Below are 18,091 nucleotides of genomic sequence, written 5' to 3'. Positions count from 1 at the left end.
ATACATTCCAAGTAGGCCTATAATACACATTAGTAATAGGATCTATTTTAGGTGGCCGTGGTACATTACAAAAGTAGCCCAAAAAACCGCAACCCACGGCTCTGTAATTTTTCCCGCGACTGTATTTTCAAAATAGCCCACTTGTGCCGCAACCCTGGCAACACTGGTTCGCTGTACCCTCATCACACAATGATAGATAACCTTCCGCGCTGCGATGACGGGAAGAAGTTGGGGTCAAACCTTATCAAACGATTAATTTGCATTAAAAAAATAACGCGTTAAAATTTTTAGATTAATTAAAAATATTAACGCGTTAACATTGACACCCCTAATATAAATTTATATACATGTAAATATTTTCAAAATATATACTGTATGTTTGTGTATTTATAGGGCTGCACGATATATCGCATGCGATATTTAATGCGCATCTTGTCAGTAAAGCCGGTTCTGTAATCAGCGGTAATTTCCATCACGTGTGTGAATTCACATGGCTTTACTGACAAGATGCGCATTAAATATCGCATGCGATATATCGTGCAGCCCTAATTTATACATAATAAATATACACAGTACACACAAACATTGTGTGCACTACTTAAAACCATTGTTTCTGGGTAAAATACGACTCCTCCATAATATTGCTTTTTCCAGTGAAAAATGTGTCCTGTCTGAATCAGGAGAGAAATATGCTCAATGAAAACAGTTAAAACAGTTCTAAACAGAGGATGTTTTTTTTTTTTTCACTGGAGGAAGCGTTATTATGGATTATTGCTTATTTTAGGTATTTTTGCCAGAAACGACTTTTAAAGTTTAAAAGTATTAATTATGAATTTGTTTCTTATGAACACGCAGCTTTTCACTTCACAAGACATTACTTGATGGATTGGAGTCATGCAGATTATTGTTTTTATTAGCTGTTTGGACTCTCATTGTAATAGCACCCATTTACTTTCAGAGGATGAGCAAGTATGTAATGCTACATTTCTTCAAAACTGTTCATGCACTCTAAAAAATTCTGGGTTAAATACAACCCAGGGCTGGGTAAATATTGGACAGAACACATGCTGGGTTGTTTTCAACCAACAGTTGGGTTAAATGTTTAACCCAGCCTTATGGGCAGTAACCCAACCGTTGGATTTGTCCATATTTTACCCAGTGCTTGGTTGTATTTAACACAGCATTTTTTAGAGTGTATAAAGAAACAAACTCATCTACATCTTGGATGGGCTGAGGGTGAGTACATTTTCAGCAAATTTGCATTTTTGGAAAGTGTCAGGTTTGCCAGATCACCTCAAGCATATTTCCACTTTTTTATAGTTCGCTGTTGTCAAAACTCTGGGAACATGTTTAAAGTTTCAAATGTTTTCAGAAGCAGTTAAGAAATGATGAAGTGATGTGACTGTAGGAAACAAACATTTGTGTTGGAGCATTGTGGGAGGTGATAATTGTGTCCTCATGCACACTTCACTCCTGTTTGTGGATGATTAATCATAGAGGTGTCAGTGTTGATTATCAAAATATAAGTGATGACAGGCAGTCTAGCTATTACACAAAACTGTCCTTTCAGATGTTAAATTCACATAAAAAAAAAAAAAAATGCAGCAGAAACCTTTAGTGGTGAGGTGTCATTAATCAAGAGCGTTGGACGTAGGAAGAGGGGGGTGAGAAGGTGAGATGAGATTTGGTGCTCAGGGCTTATTTTCAGCCTCCATCCTTGAAGCAAAGAATTAATCAAAAGAAAAATATCTCTCACTCGTGTCGGATTCTCACAGTGTAGCTCACCTCCAAAGTGTCTGGCATTTTCATTTTGTTGCATCAGCATCTGCACTGGCCTTTGAATAATGTGTACATTTTTTGGTAAAAATCTTCCAGAAGAGATCTCATTGAAAAATGATTTATCATGGTACGCATCAACTCAAATCATATTTATAGCACTCCACGTCCCACTGCCATATACGAACTGTTTGCATGAGATAATATTTCAGTATTTTATTTGCACATTCTGGTTTCCCAGGAGTGAATAATGCAACACCTGTACTAATTACTCCCCCGTGAAGAGGAACTGAAACTATCAATGGCCCGAGGCCTGGTTGTTTGATCCAAAAATCACTAAACTGAGCACAGCATGAGCTCTCTTTACTGCCAGTTGCTGTGAGCTTAAAGGAAATAGTTCACGCAAAAATGAAAATTCTGTCATCATTTATTCACCCTCACGTCGTTCCATATCTGAATGACTATGTTTTCTCTGTGGAAAACAAAAGATTTTAGCAAAAACAGCACCATAAAAGCCTCATAAAAGGAAATATGACTCACGCACTGTATTCAAAGTCTTCTGAGTCCTTTGACAACTAAATTTAACTAAAAATCTTGTTTGACAGCTATGTTTACTTTTACTTTATAGTAAAGAGCAGCTCAGACAATATGCTATAAATAAGAAACTTTTGAAAGACACAAAGGTGAGTAAATGATTACACACTTTTCAGTTTGGGGTGTACTATTTCTTTTTCTTTCTTTCTTGACTTGTGCTTTTTACTTCACGATACTAATAAAATTGAGAAACTGAAAAACAGGCAACTGTAACAACAACAAGTGATAGAATTCATTTTATTTGTTGCCAAAAGCATTACTATAGATGAAATTAAAAAGTTAAGGCATCTGAAGCAGATACTTTTCTCATTCATTTACTCCACTGACTCTAATACTGCTTCTAATTAGAAAGCAACATTTTATTAGATCAGTCTAACAATTAAATCTTAGACATTCTTACATTTTTTTCCCCACAAGCAGAAAAATAGTTACATTTAGAATCACCACAGTAAAAACAGAACAATGTACAAAAGCTTCAAAAGGAACTAATATGTGCCTTTAAGGTATTAAAATGCACACTTTAGGTACAAGGTTTATTTTAAAAAGGTACCACCCCAGTGACAACTTTTTTACCCTATTGTTCTAAAAGTGTATGTACATATTAAGATGGATACGACATATTTCTGCCTCTAATAACACAGTGGCTTTTCCCTCACTGTTTTACCTATTATTAAAAGCTGAACTGCTGAATAATGTGTTTTATGTTCTGGGACAAGTAAAAAGAAAGTTGAGATCTTGAAAGAAAGTTGAGACAGGCTCTGTAAAAGTAACTATTTAAAAAATGTGAAGCATTAAAAATGTGACATTGAGTACTAAACTCCCGTAAAACAAGTCACAAAGAAAATAGTGTGCATGTTTATTATGATCATTAGATTAATCTGCAGGCAGAGCAAAAAGATGCTTTTGAGGTGTTTAATATTGAGTTGATCGGTGAGTCTTTGGCAAGAACTGCCATACAATCAGACAAATAAGATGTTCTTTAAAAAGCTTCTTCGTATTTAACTTCTTACTTCTTTCTTAAGAAAATATTTATGAATCTGATACCTGATTCTTATATATGTGACCCTGGACCACAAAACCAGTCATAGTTTGTATCAATTGCCAATAATACACTGTATGGGTCAAAATTATCCATTTTCTTTTACACCACAAATCATGATATTAAGTAAAGATAGTGTTCCATGAAGATATTTTGTAAATTTCAACACTTAATTTTTGATTAGTAATATGCATGGCTAAGAATTTCATTTGGACAACTTTAAAGGCGATTTTCTCAATATTTCGATTTTTTTTGCAGATTTTCAAATAGTTGTATCTCAGCCAAGTATCGTCCTATCCTACCAAACCATAAATCTCAATTTAAAAAAATTGACCCTTATGGCTGGTTTTGTGGTCCAGGGTCACATATGTCATATACAGTAAATAGAATATGAAACCAATTAATTTCACATTCTTGTTTTTTAACAGTGTTGATTTCAATGTCTTCGTATATCACCTATCATTCACATTCTGTGTAATGAGATCAAAGGCTTTCATTCCCTTCATCTGAATACCAACTTATTCTCCTGAGCTGATGTTTGTTCTTATATAGCAGGAGTGTGGCATATTCTATCACCTGCACTCAATATTACCTCTTTTTGAGGAACAAATAAATATAAACAATCTCAGTTATTGAAATATAGAAGAAATATCACAATACTCTTTGTGTTTGTTTCTGTTAGCGGGGAGCTCAGTCAGTTACTTCACTGCTCCAGCAAACAGGATTGAGGCATCATGTGTGCCTGTAGGAGTTTATTATATGATGTGTATAAAAGGCCGGCTACTGTGTCTCATATGAAATACTCTTTCTTGTTCTCATCCATGGCGTCCTGCAGGGCAGGGTCTCCACGCAGAGCAGCGTCTGCTGTCTCTGCGAACTCTGTGCCCTTGGCCTCATTGGTATGATATGTGCCCTTGTGCTTGTACATGTATCGCAGAATGACGGCCAGGAGGAGGAGCAGAACCAGAACCACCACAGCAATGACAACTAGAACACACAGAGAAAGAGAGGTTATATTAGAGGATAACCTGTGGGATGCAGCTGTAAGGTGAGACTGAATGTCCTGAAATAAACTGACTACACTGCTTTGAGTTCAGAGGAGCATTGCTGGCTGTATGTTTTCTTGTCAGTGGCTGATACAGAAAAGGGTTTTTAAAAGGATTATTCTTGTTGATTACCACAAGAAGAAAGTTAGATAATCAGGAAATTATGTCTTGTGGTATTAGTCAACAACATGCCACAAAAGCTGTTGATTGAGCTTAACTTGTACTAAATCTGAAACATATTAAAACTATGATAATGAAATAGAAAAAGACCAGTTCTGTTGATCAGTATCTGCATTTGCCTGGTTGGCCGATTATGTTAAAATAGCCGAATATTGGCTGATGTATTAGCCTGTGTCTTGGTCTATAACTAGTTTTTGTACTTTTATTCTCAACTCAACTTATCTTTAGCTATATTCAAGTGGAAATTTAACATAAACCATGTTCAACATCATTATATTAAAGTGTGAGGACAGGGAAATGCAAAAACAGGATGTTAGATTCAGGTGTAAATTTAGCTAATGAAAATACAGACAGACTTAACCAATGAAAGCTAATCTTCAGAGTTCCCTGTCTGTAGAGAACAGCAGTAAATCACACAGCCCTAACAAACTAATATGCACAATCAAATACACAAATTTTCTCCTGATATGCCAGACCAGACCAGTTTCCTGAAAAAGGTTTTGAGGGCATGTATCATTAGAACCCTGCTGAGGTTTACTGATTCCAATTACTTCAGTGTTGAGAACAAACCCACACACTGATTATTCATGTGTAAATGAGCTAAAGTGAGACCACTGTGGTACTGGTACTTTTTTTTTTTTTGGCTCAGCCAGAGATCTTCTGAGGCCAGGAAACATCTTGTGCACAAATTACCTCTCATTTGTACAGAAATCTTCCAAGCCTCTCTGACCATCATCAAAGTGCTGTTCTCGTAACTACACACTCTGGAGGCAAAAAGCATCTTTCACCATTGACAGCCATGCACTTTGAATAAGTAACATACTGCTAATATGTCATTATCATATTGAGGATATTTTACCAGTGCCCAGTTTTGCTCTGGAAAGCTTTTGAAATGGACTGGATATTTGGAATTGAAAATGGATATAGTCCTCTGCCTGCTGCCATTTATATCGCTGCTTAGAATCGTGGTTTTGGACTGTCCGTGTTCCCGTTTTGTCATCTACCACATCATTTTTCTGTGCCTCCAGAGTAATTAGTCACATGACATTTACAGCTCAGGTGATTGGCTCAAAAAACAACTGTGTCCAGACCTAAATGCCCATAAGCTTAAGTAGATTGCAGAAACCATTGACACCAATGGTCTCTACCTAGGCTTTACGATGCTCTCGGGAAAGCAGCTCTAACAAAATAATATTTAACGGGTTAAATTAGGTAGAAATACTGACTCAAGGTAAAAGATGCACAGTTTTGCATCGTAGTGAGATTAAGGCATATTAGATACACTCTCAGAAATAAAGGTACAAAAGCTGTCACTGGGGCGGTACCTTTTCAAAAGGTACACTTTTGTACCTATTAGGTTCAAATATGCACACTTTAAGTACTAATATGTACCTTTTGAAAAGGTACCGCCCCAGTGACAGCTTTTGTACCTTTATTTCTGAGAGTGTATGTGAAAGTCTGTGAGCTGCTACACTTACCTCCAACTATGGCTTCAAAGTATGGTCCCTCTAAAGACAAGAAGAAAATATTCTGATAAAGCAAAATTGGTTATAGTAAATGACAAACTGAATTTTATTTTTTGAATAAGAATGCTCATATCACATATTACATTATGTCCATTTCGTGATATAGTGCCAGTCCTCCACTGATTTTAAACATACATGTCTGTTATCAAAGTTAGCTCTGTTCGATCTCTTCTAAATGAGTTCTGAAACTTTTTGAAGATGAGTTTTTTTTTTTTTTTTGGAGTGCTGCAGTGCAGCCATGCAACTCTACAACAAGATCCTTCCCGCCTCACTGATCCCTCACAAAACACGTACTGTTGACTTTCCTCCCGTGTTATAATAACACACGTGAATCTTTCATGATGCTTTGTTTTTATAGACAGCTGTCTCCCCCGTTGTATTGAAGCGAGACTCAGTCTCTCCGTCACCACGGGGACAAAAAGCTCGTTAAAGAAAGTGATTGAAGATAATCATGAATTATTGCAAAGGCAACATCTGCTGCCTTGACTTGACTTTCACTGAAGGACAGGCAAATCAAACATGTTGCTTTCAAAATGGAGATAGATCTAGTGAGACCCCAAAACTATTTTTAAACAGAAAGGATAATGCAGGTTTGACCAAGCAGATGCCCCCCAAACATGAACAATTAAGCTACCTCATTAGTGTCTAATAACCTGTTACATTGTGATTAAAAGCTCATTGTGATATGGTGTTTACAGCGTGATTATATTTGGAGTAATTAAGGAGACACAGAACATTCACATTTGGGTAATATGAAGGGCATGAAGATGTGTTTGAAGGTATAACAACCGCTCATGTGATCTTTAATGTCTCCTTATGAGTTCAATAATTAGTTGTCCTTTAAAAAATAAAAACGACAACCTCACAGAGGCTCTTAGCCAGTGAATTATTTATAAATCAATCAAGTACTTCCAGCTCCACCAAGGCCCTCAAAACTTTATTAAAACTATGAAATATCTCTCTAATAGAGAGTCTGGTTTGTTTCACAATGTAGCACATGCTTTTACTGCGAGTCTTCGTCATTATAGCATGCAGATGCGTGACCTGCCAACCTCAAAACTGTCCATAAAACCTTTCTTAGCTTCCTCTAAGAGCAGTGAAGTCAGTAGTGACATCTAATGAAACCAAAAAACAAAAAAAACAAAAAAAAAGAAAAGAAAAAATTGTGCATTGTACTTTAAATTGTTCTTTGAATCCTCTGGAAAATGGACTCCTGAACATATTGAAAGGCATATTTATTTAAACAGCTGGAGAACACTGTGTGCTGTACACTCTGAGCTCTTCCAGAAAATAAAGGCAGACGCCTTTTCAGTACGATTATTAAAGTCGGAATGACATGAAAATGTCTATTTACTAAATGCATGCTTTTAATCTTATTGAGAATTATTCATCCACTTTTTCTGGTGAAACGAAAAACTTCTCTCCGGTGACAAATGCTGGAAATCCCACTTCTCTCTTACAATCGACTACAAGCTCACATTCAGATCTGCCTTCATCCAATCAGCAACCAAGACCGAGTCTCTGTCATACATTTTGAAATATTTCAATAATCCATTTCACTCGGATGTACGTCACTCACAACACTGAAAAAAAGATCTGTCGCTACTTCTATTACATCGCAACTTGTGCGCTCCTTATTTTTGCTCATTAAAAAGTTTCACAAATAAACGCAATAACCATATTTAAAAAATAAATAAATAAATAAAATTTTAAATCATATACACCAACATGAGTTGTATGAGCAACCTAATAAAAGCTGTTTTTGTATATGGAACCAGCCACCTTATGGAGGTCATGACTGACTTATGGAGGTCACATGATCGTCTTGTTTTCTTACTATTCCCATTATTGGACACTTTCCTTACACTTTCACTTTATGCAATAAATGAATCATGGGTTGGGTGATTGTAAATTTCTTCATTAACATTGGTAATTGAAAACCTCTGCTTCTGTAATGCACACCACAAGACCAAGGACCAGCAACACAAACAAAAAAATGACCTAGTGCACCTTTAAGAATGCTGATGTGCTTTAGCTGGTAGGAAAGTTTGGAAAGTTGAATCATTCAAAAGGGGCATGAAGGACACTGTTGTTTTTATATCTCACGGGTCACATTTTCGTTTCCATTCAGTGAATAGAGAAGCAAACTGTTGAAATCTATTTAGGACTTGAAGCTGAAGTGTGGAATTTCTGCACCACTGGCTTCACCGAACCGAATTGCAAAAATAATGGTCGCTTTCAAACAATCTTGCCACAAACTCACCACTGGCTGAGCCGATGTTACTCTATCAGATGCTGAAACAAACAAAGCAATGTTTTGATAGTGCCAAAGCACAAATGGCTTACTGTTAGCTGTCTCTTCATATTAAATTAAGATAGTAGATTTTTAATTATATTCTTCAGCTTTAAATCTATGATGTGTGGCACAGGGAGGCCAGAAATTTCAGGCTAAAATATATGATGGATAATGGATATACAGTGGGGCAAAAAAGTATTTAGTCAGCCACCAATTGTGCAAGTTCTCCCACTTAAAAAGATGAGAGAGGCCTGAAATTTTCATCATAGGTATACCTCAACTATAAGAGAGAAAATGAGAAAAAAAAAAAAATCCAGATAATCACATTGTAGGATTTTTAAAGAATTTACTTGCAAATTATGGTGGAAAATAAGTATTTGGTCAATAACAAAAATTAATCTCAATACTTTGTTATATACCCTTTGTTGGCAATGACAGAGGTCAAACGTTTTCTGTAAGTCTTCACAAGGTTTTCACACACTGTTGCTGGTATTTTGGCCCATTCCTCCATGCAGATCTCCTCTAGAGCAGTAATGTTTTGGGGCTGTCGCTGGGCAACACGGACTTTCAACTCCCTCCAAAGATTTTCGATGGGGTTGAGATCTGGAGACTGGCTAGGCCACTCCCGGACCTTGAAATGCTTCTTACGAAGCCACTCCTTTGTTGCCCGGGCGGTGTGTTTGGGATCATTGTCATGCTGAAAGACCCAGCCACGTTTCATCTTCAATGCCCTTGCTGATGGAAGGAGGTTTTCACTCAAAATCTCACAATACATGGCCCCATTCATACTTTCGTTTACACGGATCAGTCGTCCTGGTCCCTTTGCAGAAAAACAGCCCCAAAGCATGATGTTTCCACCCCCATGCTTCACAGTAGGTATGGTGTTCTTTGGATGCAACTCAGCATTCTTTCTCCTCCAAACACGACAAGTTGAGTTTTTACCAAAAAGTTCTATTTTGGTTTCATCTGACCATATGACGTTCTCCCAATCCTCTTCTGGATCATCCAAATGCTCTCTAGCAAACTTCAGACGGGCCCGGACATGCACTGGCTTAAGCAGGGGGACACGTCTGGCACTGCAGGATTTGAGGCCTTTGTTACTTTGGTCCCAGCTCTCTGCAGGTCATTCACTAGGTCCCCCGTGTGGTTCTGGGATTTTTGCTCACAGTTCTTGTGATCATTTTGACCCCATGGGGTGAGATCTTGCATGGAGCCCCAGATCGAGGGAGATTATCAGTGGTCTTGTATGTCTTCCATTTTCTAATAATTGCTCCCACAGTTGATTTCTTCACACCAAGCTGCTTACCTATTGCAGATTCAGTCTTCCCAGCCTGGTGCAGGTCTACAATTTTGTTTCTGGTGTCCTTTGACAGCTCTTTGGTCTTGGCCATGGTGGAGTTTGGAGTTGGACTGTTTGAGGTTGTGGACAGGTGTCTTTTATACTGATAACAAGTTCAAACAGATGCCATTAATACAGGTAACAAGTGGAGGACAGAGGAGCCTCTTAAAGAAGAAGTTACAGGTCTGTGAGAGCCAGAAATCTTGCTTGTTTGTAGGTGACCAAATACTTATTTTACAGAGGAATTTACCAATTAATTCTTTAAAAATCCTACAATGTGATTTTCTTGATTTTTTGAGAGGATTGGGAGAACGTCATATGGTCAGATGAAACCAAAATAGAACTTTTTGGTAAAAACTCAACTTGTCGTGTTTGGAGGAGAAAGAATGCTGAGTTGCATCCAAAGAACACCATACCTACTGTGAAGCATGGGGGTGGAAACATCATGCTTTGGGGCTGTTTTTCTGCAAAGGGACCAGGACGACTGATCCGTGTAAACGAAAGTATGAATGGGGCCATGTATTGTGAGATTTTGAGTGAAAACCTCCTTCCATCAGCAAGGGCATTGAAGATGAAACGTGGCTGGGTCTTTCAGCATGACAATGATCCCAAACACACCACCCGGGCAACAAAGGAGTGGCTTCGTAAGAAGCATTTCAAGGTCCTGGAGTGGCCTAGCCAGTCTCCAGATCTCAACCCCATCGAAAATATTTGGAGGGAGTTGAAAGTCCGTATTGCCCAGCGACAGCCCCAAAACATTACTGCTCTAGAGGAGATGTGCATGGAGGAATGGGCCAAAATACCAGCAACAGTGTGTGAAAACCTTGTGAAGACTTACAGAAAACGTTTGACCTCTGTCATTGCCAACAAAGTGTATATAACAAAGTATTGAGATTAATTTTTGTTATTGACCAAATACTTATTTTCCACCATAATTTGCAAGTAAATTCTTTAAAAATCCTACAATGTGATTTTCTGGATTTTTTTTTCTTTCTCATTTCTCTCTTATAGTTGAGGTATACCTATGATGAAAATTACAGGCCTCTCTCATCTTTTTAAGTGGGAGAACTTGCACAATTGGTGGCTGACTAAATACTTTTTTGCCCCACTGTAGTTCTTATTTTACAGTAGAAATTCTCGGTATAGTGGATGTTAAGCCCGTTATAAAAGATCTTTCTAAGTCACACTCAGCGTAGAGCCACAGCACCCCAGGACGGATTAAATCTCTGCTAAATTTGCCATGCAAACACGAGGGAGCCTGTCTCGCCTGGAGGCGTCCCCTCGTTAGCCTCGTTAGTGAAATCCGCCAGCCGCTGTGACATGGAGGAGGACATCTGTGCTGCGTGGCCAGATCTGAAGAACAGCTTCTTTTTTTTTTTCACAGCCTGCCATGAAAGCCGACGGGTTGGACCTGAAAGATGATGAGGGCCAAAGGCATTCCACCCTCTCTCTCACTTCTGCCACACAGACCCAGGGCAGAGCAAACCCAGCAGCAAGACATTTGCTTTCATCACCTTCCCAGAAGTGGAGCTAATCTTGCCCAAAGCCGGCTTTTGAAGCGCACTGGTAATTGTCTCCCGATAGGATGGGCAGCAAAACCAGGAGCCAGAATGAATTCCAGTCCCTTCAGTTCTTGGGTGGGAAACGCATTAAGCTGATAATTTTCCAGCTTGAATTAATGCAAATTTCTCATTGTTGCTCTGCCCAGTGCCCAAACTGTAAATCTGTCCAAATTTCAGCAAATTGGAGAACTACCAAAGCAATGGCATTTAGCTCTGATCTTAACATTTTATTCATGGTGACAACCAATGATCTGGCTCTCACCGTTAGCCTCACACACACTGGATAACTAGGTTAAAAGTAGTCCTAAATAGCCTACTTTTAGACATGTAATGTAGCTGAAATTGATTTATTCCCAAAGAACTTTATCAGTTCTTGAAGAAGACACCAAAAATACCGCTTCCTCTTGTAGTCTAGAATCTATAATTTTTCATGCTGATTCTGCCGCTCTCTTTGATTTCAATAAATGTACCACAAAAGGCCCATAATCTCCCTAGGCAGGCTCTATAGTCCATTGTCAAAACCGCAGGAATAGAGGTCCTTGTCTCATCTCTAAGGTGATGAAGTGTCAGGGCAGGCCTTCATGTTTCATGTAGAGAATTAACAGCTCCGATGTCTGTCAGGAAAGCACTCGACTGTGGCCAACTGCCTGTGCCAAACTAAGAGTGAAAACAGCCTCTAAACGCCTCGCTAAACTCGCTCTTAGACACTCCTTTCCTCTCACTCTCTTTCTCTCTCACTCACTTCTCAGATGATTGGCTGTTGTTTATTATTCATCATCCTTTTAAAAGAGCAGCTTAAAAATGGACAGACACAGGTGCACTTAAACTGAAAGTCTCACTTAGGCAATCTCTGACACACACACACACATACGCACACACACATATATATATTAGGTAGAGATATCAAAAGATATCACAGAGATGTTTATTTTCAGTGAAAATCAACCCAGTTGCTTTCTTATAATCGCCACTGAATATTATAGTAAAATATATTTAAGAATTGAACAAATTACACACTTCAGCTTTAAACCAACTGGTTGTAAAATGTAAGCCCAAATCCAACTATGTGAAGAAGCATTAAAAGCTAAGCAGCTTCCCCTTAAATAGCCCATTGCCAGTAAGGACATTGACAATAGATGATAACCTGAGGGAGCGGCAGAGAAGCCTCAGCTTATAATGAACCTCTAACAAACCATACAAATGCTCAGTCCTAGTTAATCAACATATTTTAATTAGATACATTTTTCTGTGGTGCAGCAGTCGCAGTGAGGAAGAATAAGGCCACCACATAGTCGAAAGTCTATGTCGAATCCTACAAAAATTCCTAATGGATTTCACACTGTTTTACATATTTTCTGCTCTTCAGAGGAGGTAAGAATGAGAATTCATTCCCACGGTCCTTTAGTGCAAGGTTGTTCAAGAGAGTCCAGTGAATGTTGGGGAGTCCTTGTAAAAGTTTAGCCAAAAGTTAAAAAATAAAAATTATATTTCTTATTTTTAAAGAACCGGTAGGATGAAAGCATGGCAATTGTGATACAGTGATACAGTATATTGGAATTATCTTTACAATCATAAATCTGAATACACGATAAATAAGAAATATAATTGTCTTTACATTTTGGCAAAAATCATATTTTGGTCCCATGATCTCCTCATTCCTGTCATCTCATAACACTATGGAATTAAAAAGTTTGAAGGTTTAAAGTACAACTGACCTGCTGTCTTCACAGTAATATGTTTTATGTATTAAGCTCAGAATGACTTGTAACCCCTTATCAGACTTGAGATTGTAAAAAGGAAATATTGATTATCATGTTATTTACTATGTCTGCAATGCACAGATCCACATCAAGAAAGGCCTCAAAACAGCCTTGAGTGAAAGCATGTAAGCCCATCAATAAATCTCTCATTTACTGGTCAGGAGCTCTTCTCAGATTCCTCTATGCCACCAAGGCTATTCGGACCTTTAAATCCTCCTCTTAAACAGGTTTTACGATAGTCATTTCTATCAGACTTGAGAAGACCAGTCACTGTATTGTTGGTGATGTGACTGCCCTGCAAGATCATATCAGAAAATTGATGATTGAGGAAGCTTGTGTCAAGGCCAAAGGATGCTCATCAGCCTTCCAATGTGATGAAGAATTGTCCTATTGAACCAGAAATCACTGACTTATACTGTTTTACACCTTTAAGCTGCGATCACATTAGAAAAAGTTTGCGGGCAAAAAAGGTCTATTGTCTACAATCAACAAAGTAACGTATGAAGCACAGTTCACAGAAAAGGCACTTTAAGCAGATTTCTGTTTGCATAATCAACTTTAACCCATAGGAAAATCTTTCACCATCACTCAAAATTCCCGATTGCATGGATTTGAATTAAAATGACTGGATTTTAATTACTGGACTACGGTAAATGTGATGGCACATATATACATATATACAGAAACAAACTTTAAAACATTGCTTGGCAGTGAGATAACTTGTTGGGTGGCTGACACAGAAAAACAAAAAACAAAACAACAATACAAAAAAAAAAAAAAAACACAATCTGTATACATATTTGCTTGAGAAACAAAAAAATTGCATTAGAGATATTGGCAGACAAAATATCTTATTTTAGTTTCTTGTCTTATTGCAAGTTTTTTCTCTTGTTTTAAGCATACATCTTATCGTACAAAGGTTAAAATTTGTGGTTCAACCGTAATTTAACATGATTTGAAGACGTGATTTGGAGGAGAAGAATTGTTGAATAAAGTCGTTATTTTTGTTTTCTTCGCAAACAAAAAGTATTCTTGTAGCTTCGTGAAAGTACAGTTGAACCAGTGATGTGAGTGATTTGGACTGTTTTATTGATGTCCTTACTACGTTTCTGGGTCTGGGAACATTTCAGTTGCAGGGTCAGAGAGCTCTCGGATTTCATCAGAAATATCTTAATTTGTGTTCCGAAAATGAACGAAGGCCCTTTAAAAGTTAGTCATCTCATTTTTAATTTTGGGCATAACCAAAAAGTCAGTTACATAAAAATGTAGATTGGTCTAATTTCAATACAAAAAGTAAGACTGATTACCCTTACCAAAAAGTAGTATACTTCAGGTTTATTTTATTAAGTATACTTAAGTAAAGTTCAAGTATATTTTAAGTATACTTTAAGTAGTAAGTATACAAATATCAGTGTACTAGTAGTATACTTGTAAGTGTACTATTTCAATACTCCTTGGGACTAAATTGGCCCACTTTCTAGTATAAAAAAGTATACTTTTAAGTATAACAGTAGTAAACTTGGAGTACACAACTAGTTTATATCAAAGTTTTTAGCTTGTACTGCAACTATACTAAAAGTGAACTTATAGGTATACTGATAGTTTACTAATTAAATACTTGTAGTAGCATTTTTAGTACACTTTGAAATACAGTATCAGTAAACTACTAGTTTAGTAGTTTTATACTGCAAGTATACTCGTAAGTTTTCTTTAAGTGAACTTTACATCATACTTTAAATATACTACTATGTCCCTATTTAGGTATTAATTTGTATATATTTTGTTATATGAATATCTGGACATACAAAAGATCAAAAGAAAGAACAGCGTATCTTCTTGTAAACAAAAACATTTTATTCTAGCTTAATGCATTTTTTTTAAACACTTCAATGTGGGTAAGTTTCATAAATAAAAAAATAAAGAAATAAACAACATTTTGAACAAAAAGCTGAAAAAAGACTATGAATTGGATTCAGAATGATCATTAAAAAGTAGATGGAGTCGATCAACACCCCAAAGCTTGACAGTCATTATTACCTCTTGATTGGTGACATTTTATTCCATAACATTACACAGTTTCGATGCTGTTTTATGTCTGATGATCATGTTAGATTACACGTGGAAGTATCTGTTGTTTTGGTTTCTTCTTCACTTGTGTTTTTAAAAAAAAAAATTCTGTACAGAAGATGTGTACTAGCGCCCCCTACCGTATAACAATGAAAACACTAACTGCTAGTTGGTCAAACCACTTCTTAAGACACTCCCTGCGTCCCAATGTTCATACTATCCATCCTAAATAGTATGTGAGATTACAATAAGTGTGTCCCAAAGTATAGTATGTTGAAAAGAGTATGCCAAAAGTCCTCGGATGGTCTACTATTTCAGGTCGATTTTTGAAGTGTGTATCCGTGCACACTCTAACCGTGTGTTCACACTGCCGGCAAGAGCGTCAAAATTCGCTCTGGCCGCCCTGCCAACGACGCTGTAGAAAGGTTTGTTGACGCTCTGACGATCGAACGCTTGGTCTTGTATTTAAAGGAGCCAAAAAGGAAACAAGGATGTTGATCTTGTGCAGACTGACCACAAGTAGGGTATAAATTAACCTCATTAAATATTTTAATTGTGAAAGAAAGAAATGAATCAATGGAAAGAAACTTATAGTTACAACAATTCTAGTTACATATTTACTAAAGAAATAAACCAATAAATGCCAATTGGTCAAATCGGTGTTGTTTTGAGCAAATTAATTGCATTCCCGCTGAAAAACAAGCGTTCTAGCGTGAAAATGCTTGGGAACTAATGTGGTCGGCAGGGCGGATTTATGCATAGGCATTAAGCTCGCTCGTCCAGGGGGGGGCCCAAACACAATGAAGAGAGAGATATATTATTTTTTAACTATATGGGCTATCTTCAACAGTAAAGAACCAAAGCCTCAGAAGACAAAAATAACATGTTATATAATGTTGTCAGCGCTGCCTTGCAAATTTATCAATAAAATAGTTTTGCAGCTGAAAAGCCAAGACATTTCTTAGCGAGGTTCTTGAAGCAATTCAACTTAAAGATTCGCTATTAGTAGACGCTGCTGCTGAACACAGCTGAGAGACGCAGGTATTTACACGCGTTTAATCTCTCTCTCTCTCTCTCTCTCTCTAATAACTGAATTAGCCTGCATATCAATAGTGCAAGTCTCTGTTATTAGTTCTAAAATGACATTCTGGAATTTGCAACGGAAGGTTTGGGATGAGGAACGTAAGAAATTACTTCAACACACACGAGATTTCAGGACGGAAACATGAAATAAATCATCTGAACAATATCTTGAGGTGGTTGTGACTCCAGGCCGTTAAAATTAGGCCTAATAGAGAAACAATGCACTCCAGAAGTGGTAATGTGGCCACGATGCCGGAGCCTATTAATGGAACAGTTCTCCGTTCTCAAAGAAAGAACTGCATTTGATCTTTATTAACATAAGCGCTTATTGCGATAGAAGCTGACTTCATTTCTGCTTTTTCTTTAAAATCCACGCTCAGCATCTTGGGCTTGACTGAGACCTGGATTCGTCCAGAAGACTCAGCAACCCCAGCTGCTCTCTACTAATCTCTCTTTCTCTCACACCCCCGGCAAGTTGGCGGGTGGAGGCACTGGTCTGCTCATTTCTAACAATTGGAAATACTCAACCCGCTCTTCCCTATGCAATTACAACTCATTTGAATCTCATGCCATTACTGTATCAGCTCCGATAAAACTCCAGATCGTGGTCATTTACCGTCCCCTAGCCAAATTCTAGCCACCTTCCTAGAGGAGCTGGACGGGCTGCTGTCCTCTTCGTGGAGGATGGCACTCCACTCCTAGTCTTTGGTGATTTCAACATTCACCTAGACAAGCCTTATGCTACAGACTTCCATGCACTCCTAGCTTCGTTTGATCTCAAACGCCTTACCACTACTAGCACGCACAAATCAGGCAACCAACTTGACTTAATTTACACACGCAATTGTACTGCAGATAACATTCTGGTACAACCGCTACATACTGGACCATTTCTTCATTACATTTACATTACACTTTGCTTCTCCTGTGCCACCAACCCCCTACCAGTTACTTTTAGACGAAACCTGCGCCCCTTTCTCCTTCCCATCTTTCCTCTGTGGTATCCTCCTCTTCCTTCACCCACCCATTTCTCATCTCTGGATGTAAACGCAGCTACTGAGACTTTATGCTCTACCTTAACCTCTTGTCTAGACGACATTTGTCCTCTCTCCTCTAGGCCCACATCGGACTACACTCAGAGCGGCAGAGAGAAAATGGCGCAAATCAAACGATCTGTCGGACCTCAGTAGGTACCAGTCTATGCTCACATCCTTCTCTGCTAAAGTCCACACTGCCAAATCCTCACATTTCATAACAAGATCGACAGCGCTCCAGACATGCGTAATCTCTTCAGAACATTTAATTCCTCCTCTGTCCCCTCCACCTCCTCCCTCCACCTCTATTACAGCTGATGACTTTGCCACTTTCTTTACAGACAAAACTAGATCAATCAGTGGTCAGTTTTCACCTCCACGCACACAGGACCCTCACCCTACCACATCCACTGCTAAAACTCCCATCTTTTCTTTCTGTCCACTCACTGAAGCTGAAGTATCCAAGCTTCTCCTCTCCAACCATCCTACAACATGTCCTCTTGACCCAATCCCCTCACACCTTCTCCAAGCAATCTCACCCACACTCTTACCTGCACTCACACACATCATCAACACATCCCTACTCACAGGTAACTTCCCCATTGCGTTCAAGCAGGCTCGGGTAACCCCACTGCTCAAAAAACCTACATTAAACACTTCTCTTATAGAAAACTACAGACCTGTCTCTCTCCTTCCGTTCATAGCGAAAACACTTGAACGAGTTGTCTTCAACCAAGTCTCACTGTTTCTTTCACAGAACGACAAACTGGATGCTAAACAGTCAGGTTT

The 18,091-nt window shown here is 38.1% G+C and overlaps 1 protein-coding gene and 1 long non-coding RNA gene across 3 annotated transcripts in view; one reads left to right on the top strand and one right to left on the bottom strand.

The window, feature by feature from the left end:
* Nucleotides 1-1,128: 1,128 nt before the first annotated feature.
* Nucleotides 1,129-13,276, top strand: LOC131546857 (uncharacterized). Its single transcript, XR_009272797.1, has 3 exons — nt 1,129-1,236; nt 4,347-4,457; nt 11,181-13,276. It is a non-coding gene; the product is annotated as an uncharacterized LOC131546857 (long non-coding RNA).
* gypc (glycophorin C (Gerbich blood group)) overlaps nt 2,594-18,091 on the bottom strand; it is a 33,366-nt gene continuing 17,868 nt past the window's right edge. Inside the window, exons 3-4 of one of the 2 annotated variants that reach the window (XM_058786910.1) lie at nt 6,114-6,143; nt 2,594-4,396 (exon numbers count right to left, since the gene is read on the bottom strand). In XM_058786910.1, coding sequence (XP_058642893.1) covers nt 4,200-4,396; nt 6,114-6,143 — 227 coding nt within the window. In that variant the 3' untranslated portion in view covers nt 2,594-4,199. The remainder of the gene's footprint in view (nt 4,397-6,113; nt 6,144-18,091) is intronic. The other variant, XM_058786911.1, reaches the window with a different exon arrangement.

Source organism: Onychostoma macrolepis, chromosome 09 (assembly GCF_012432095.1).
Source record: "Onychostoma macrolepis isolate SWU-2019 chromosome 09, ASM1243209v1, whole genome shotgun sequence".
Taxonomy (NCBI): domain Eukaryota; kingdom Metazoa; phylum Chordata; class Actinopteri; order Cypriniformes; family Cyprinidae; genus Onychostoma; species Onychostoma macrolepis.
This window is presented reverse-complemented; position numbering and strand designations above follow the sequence as displayed.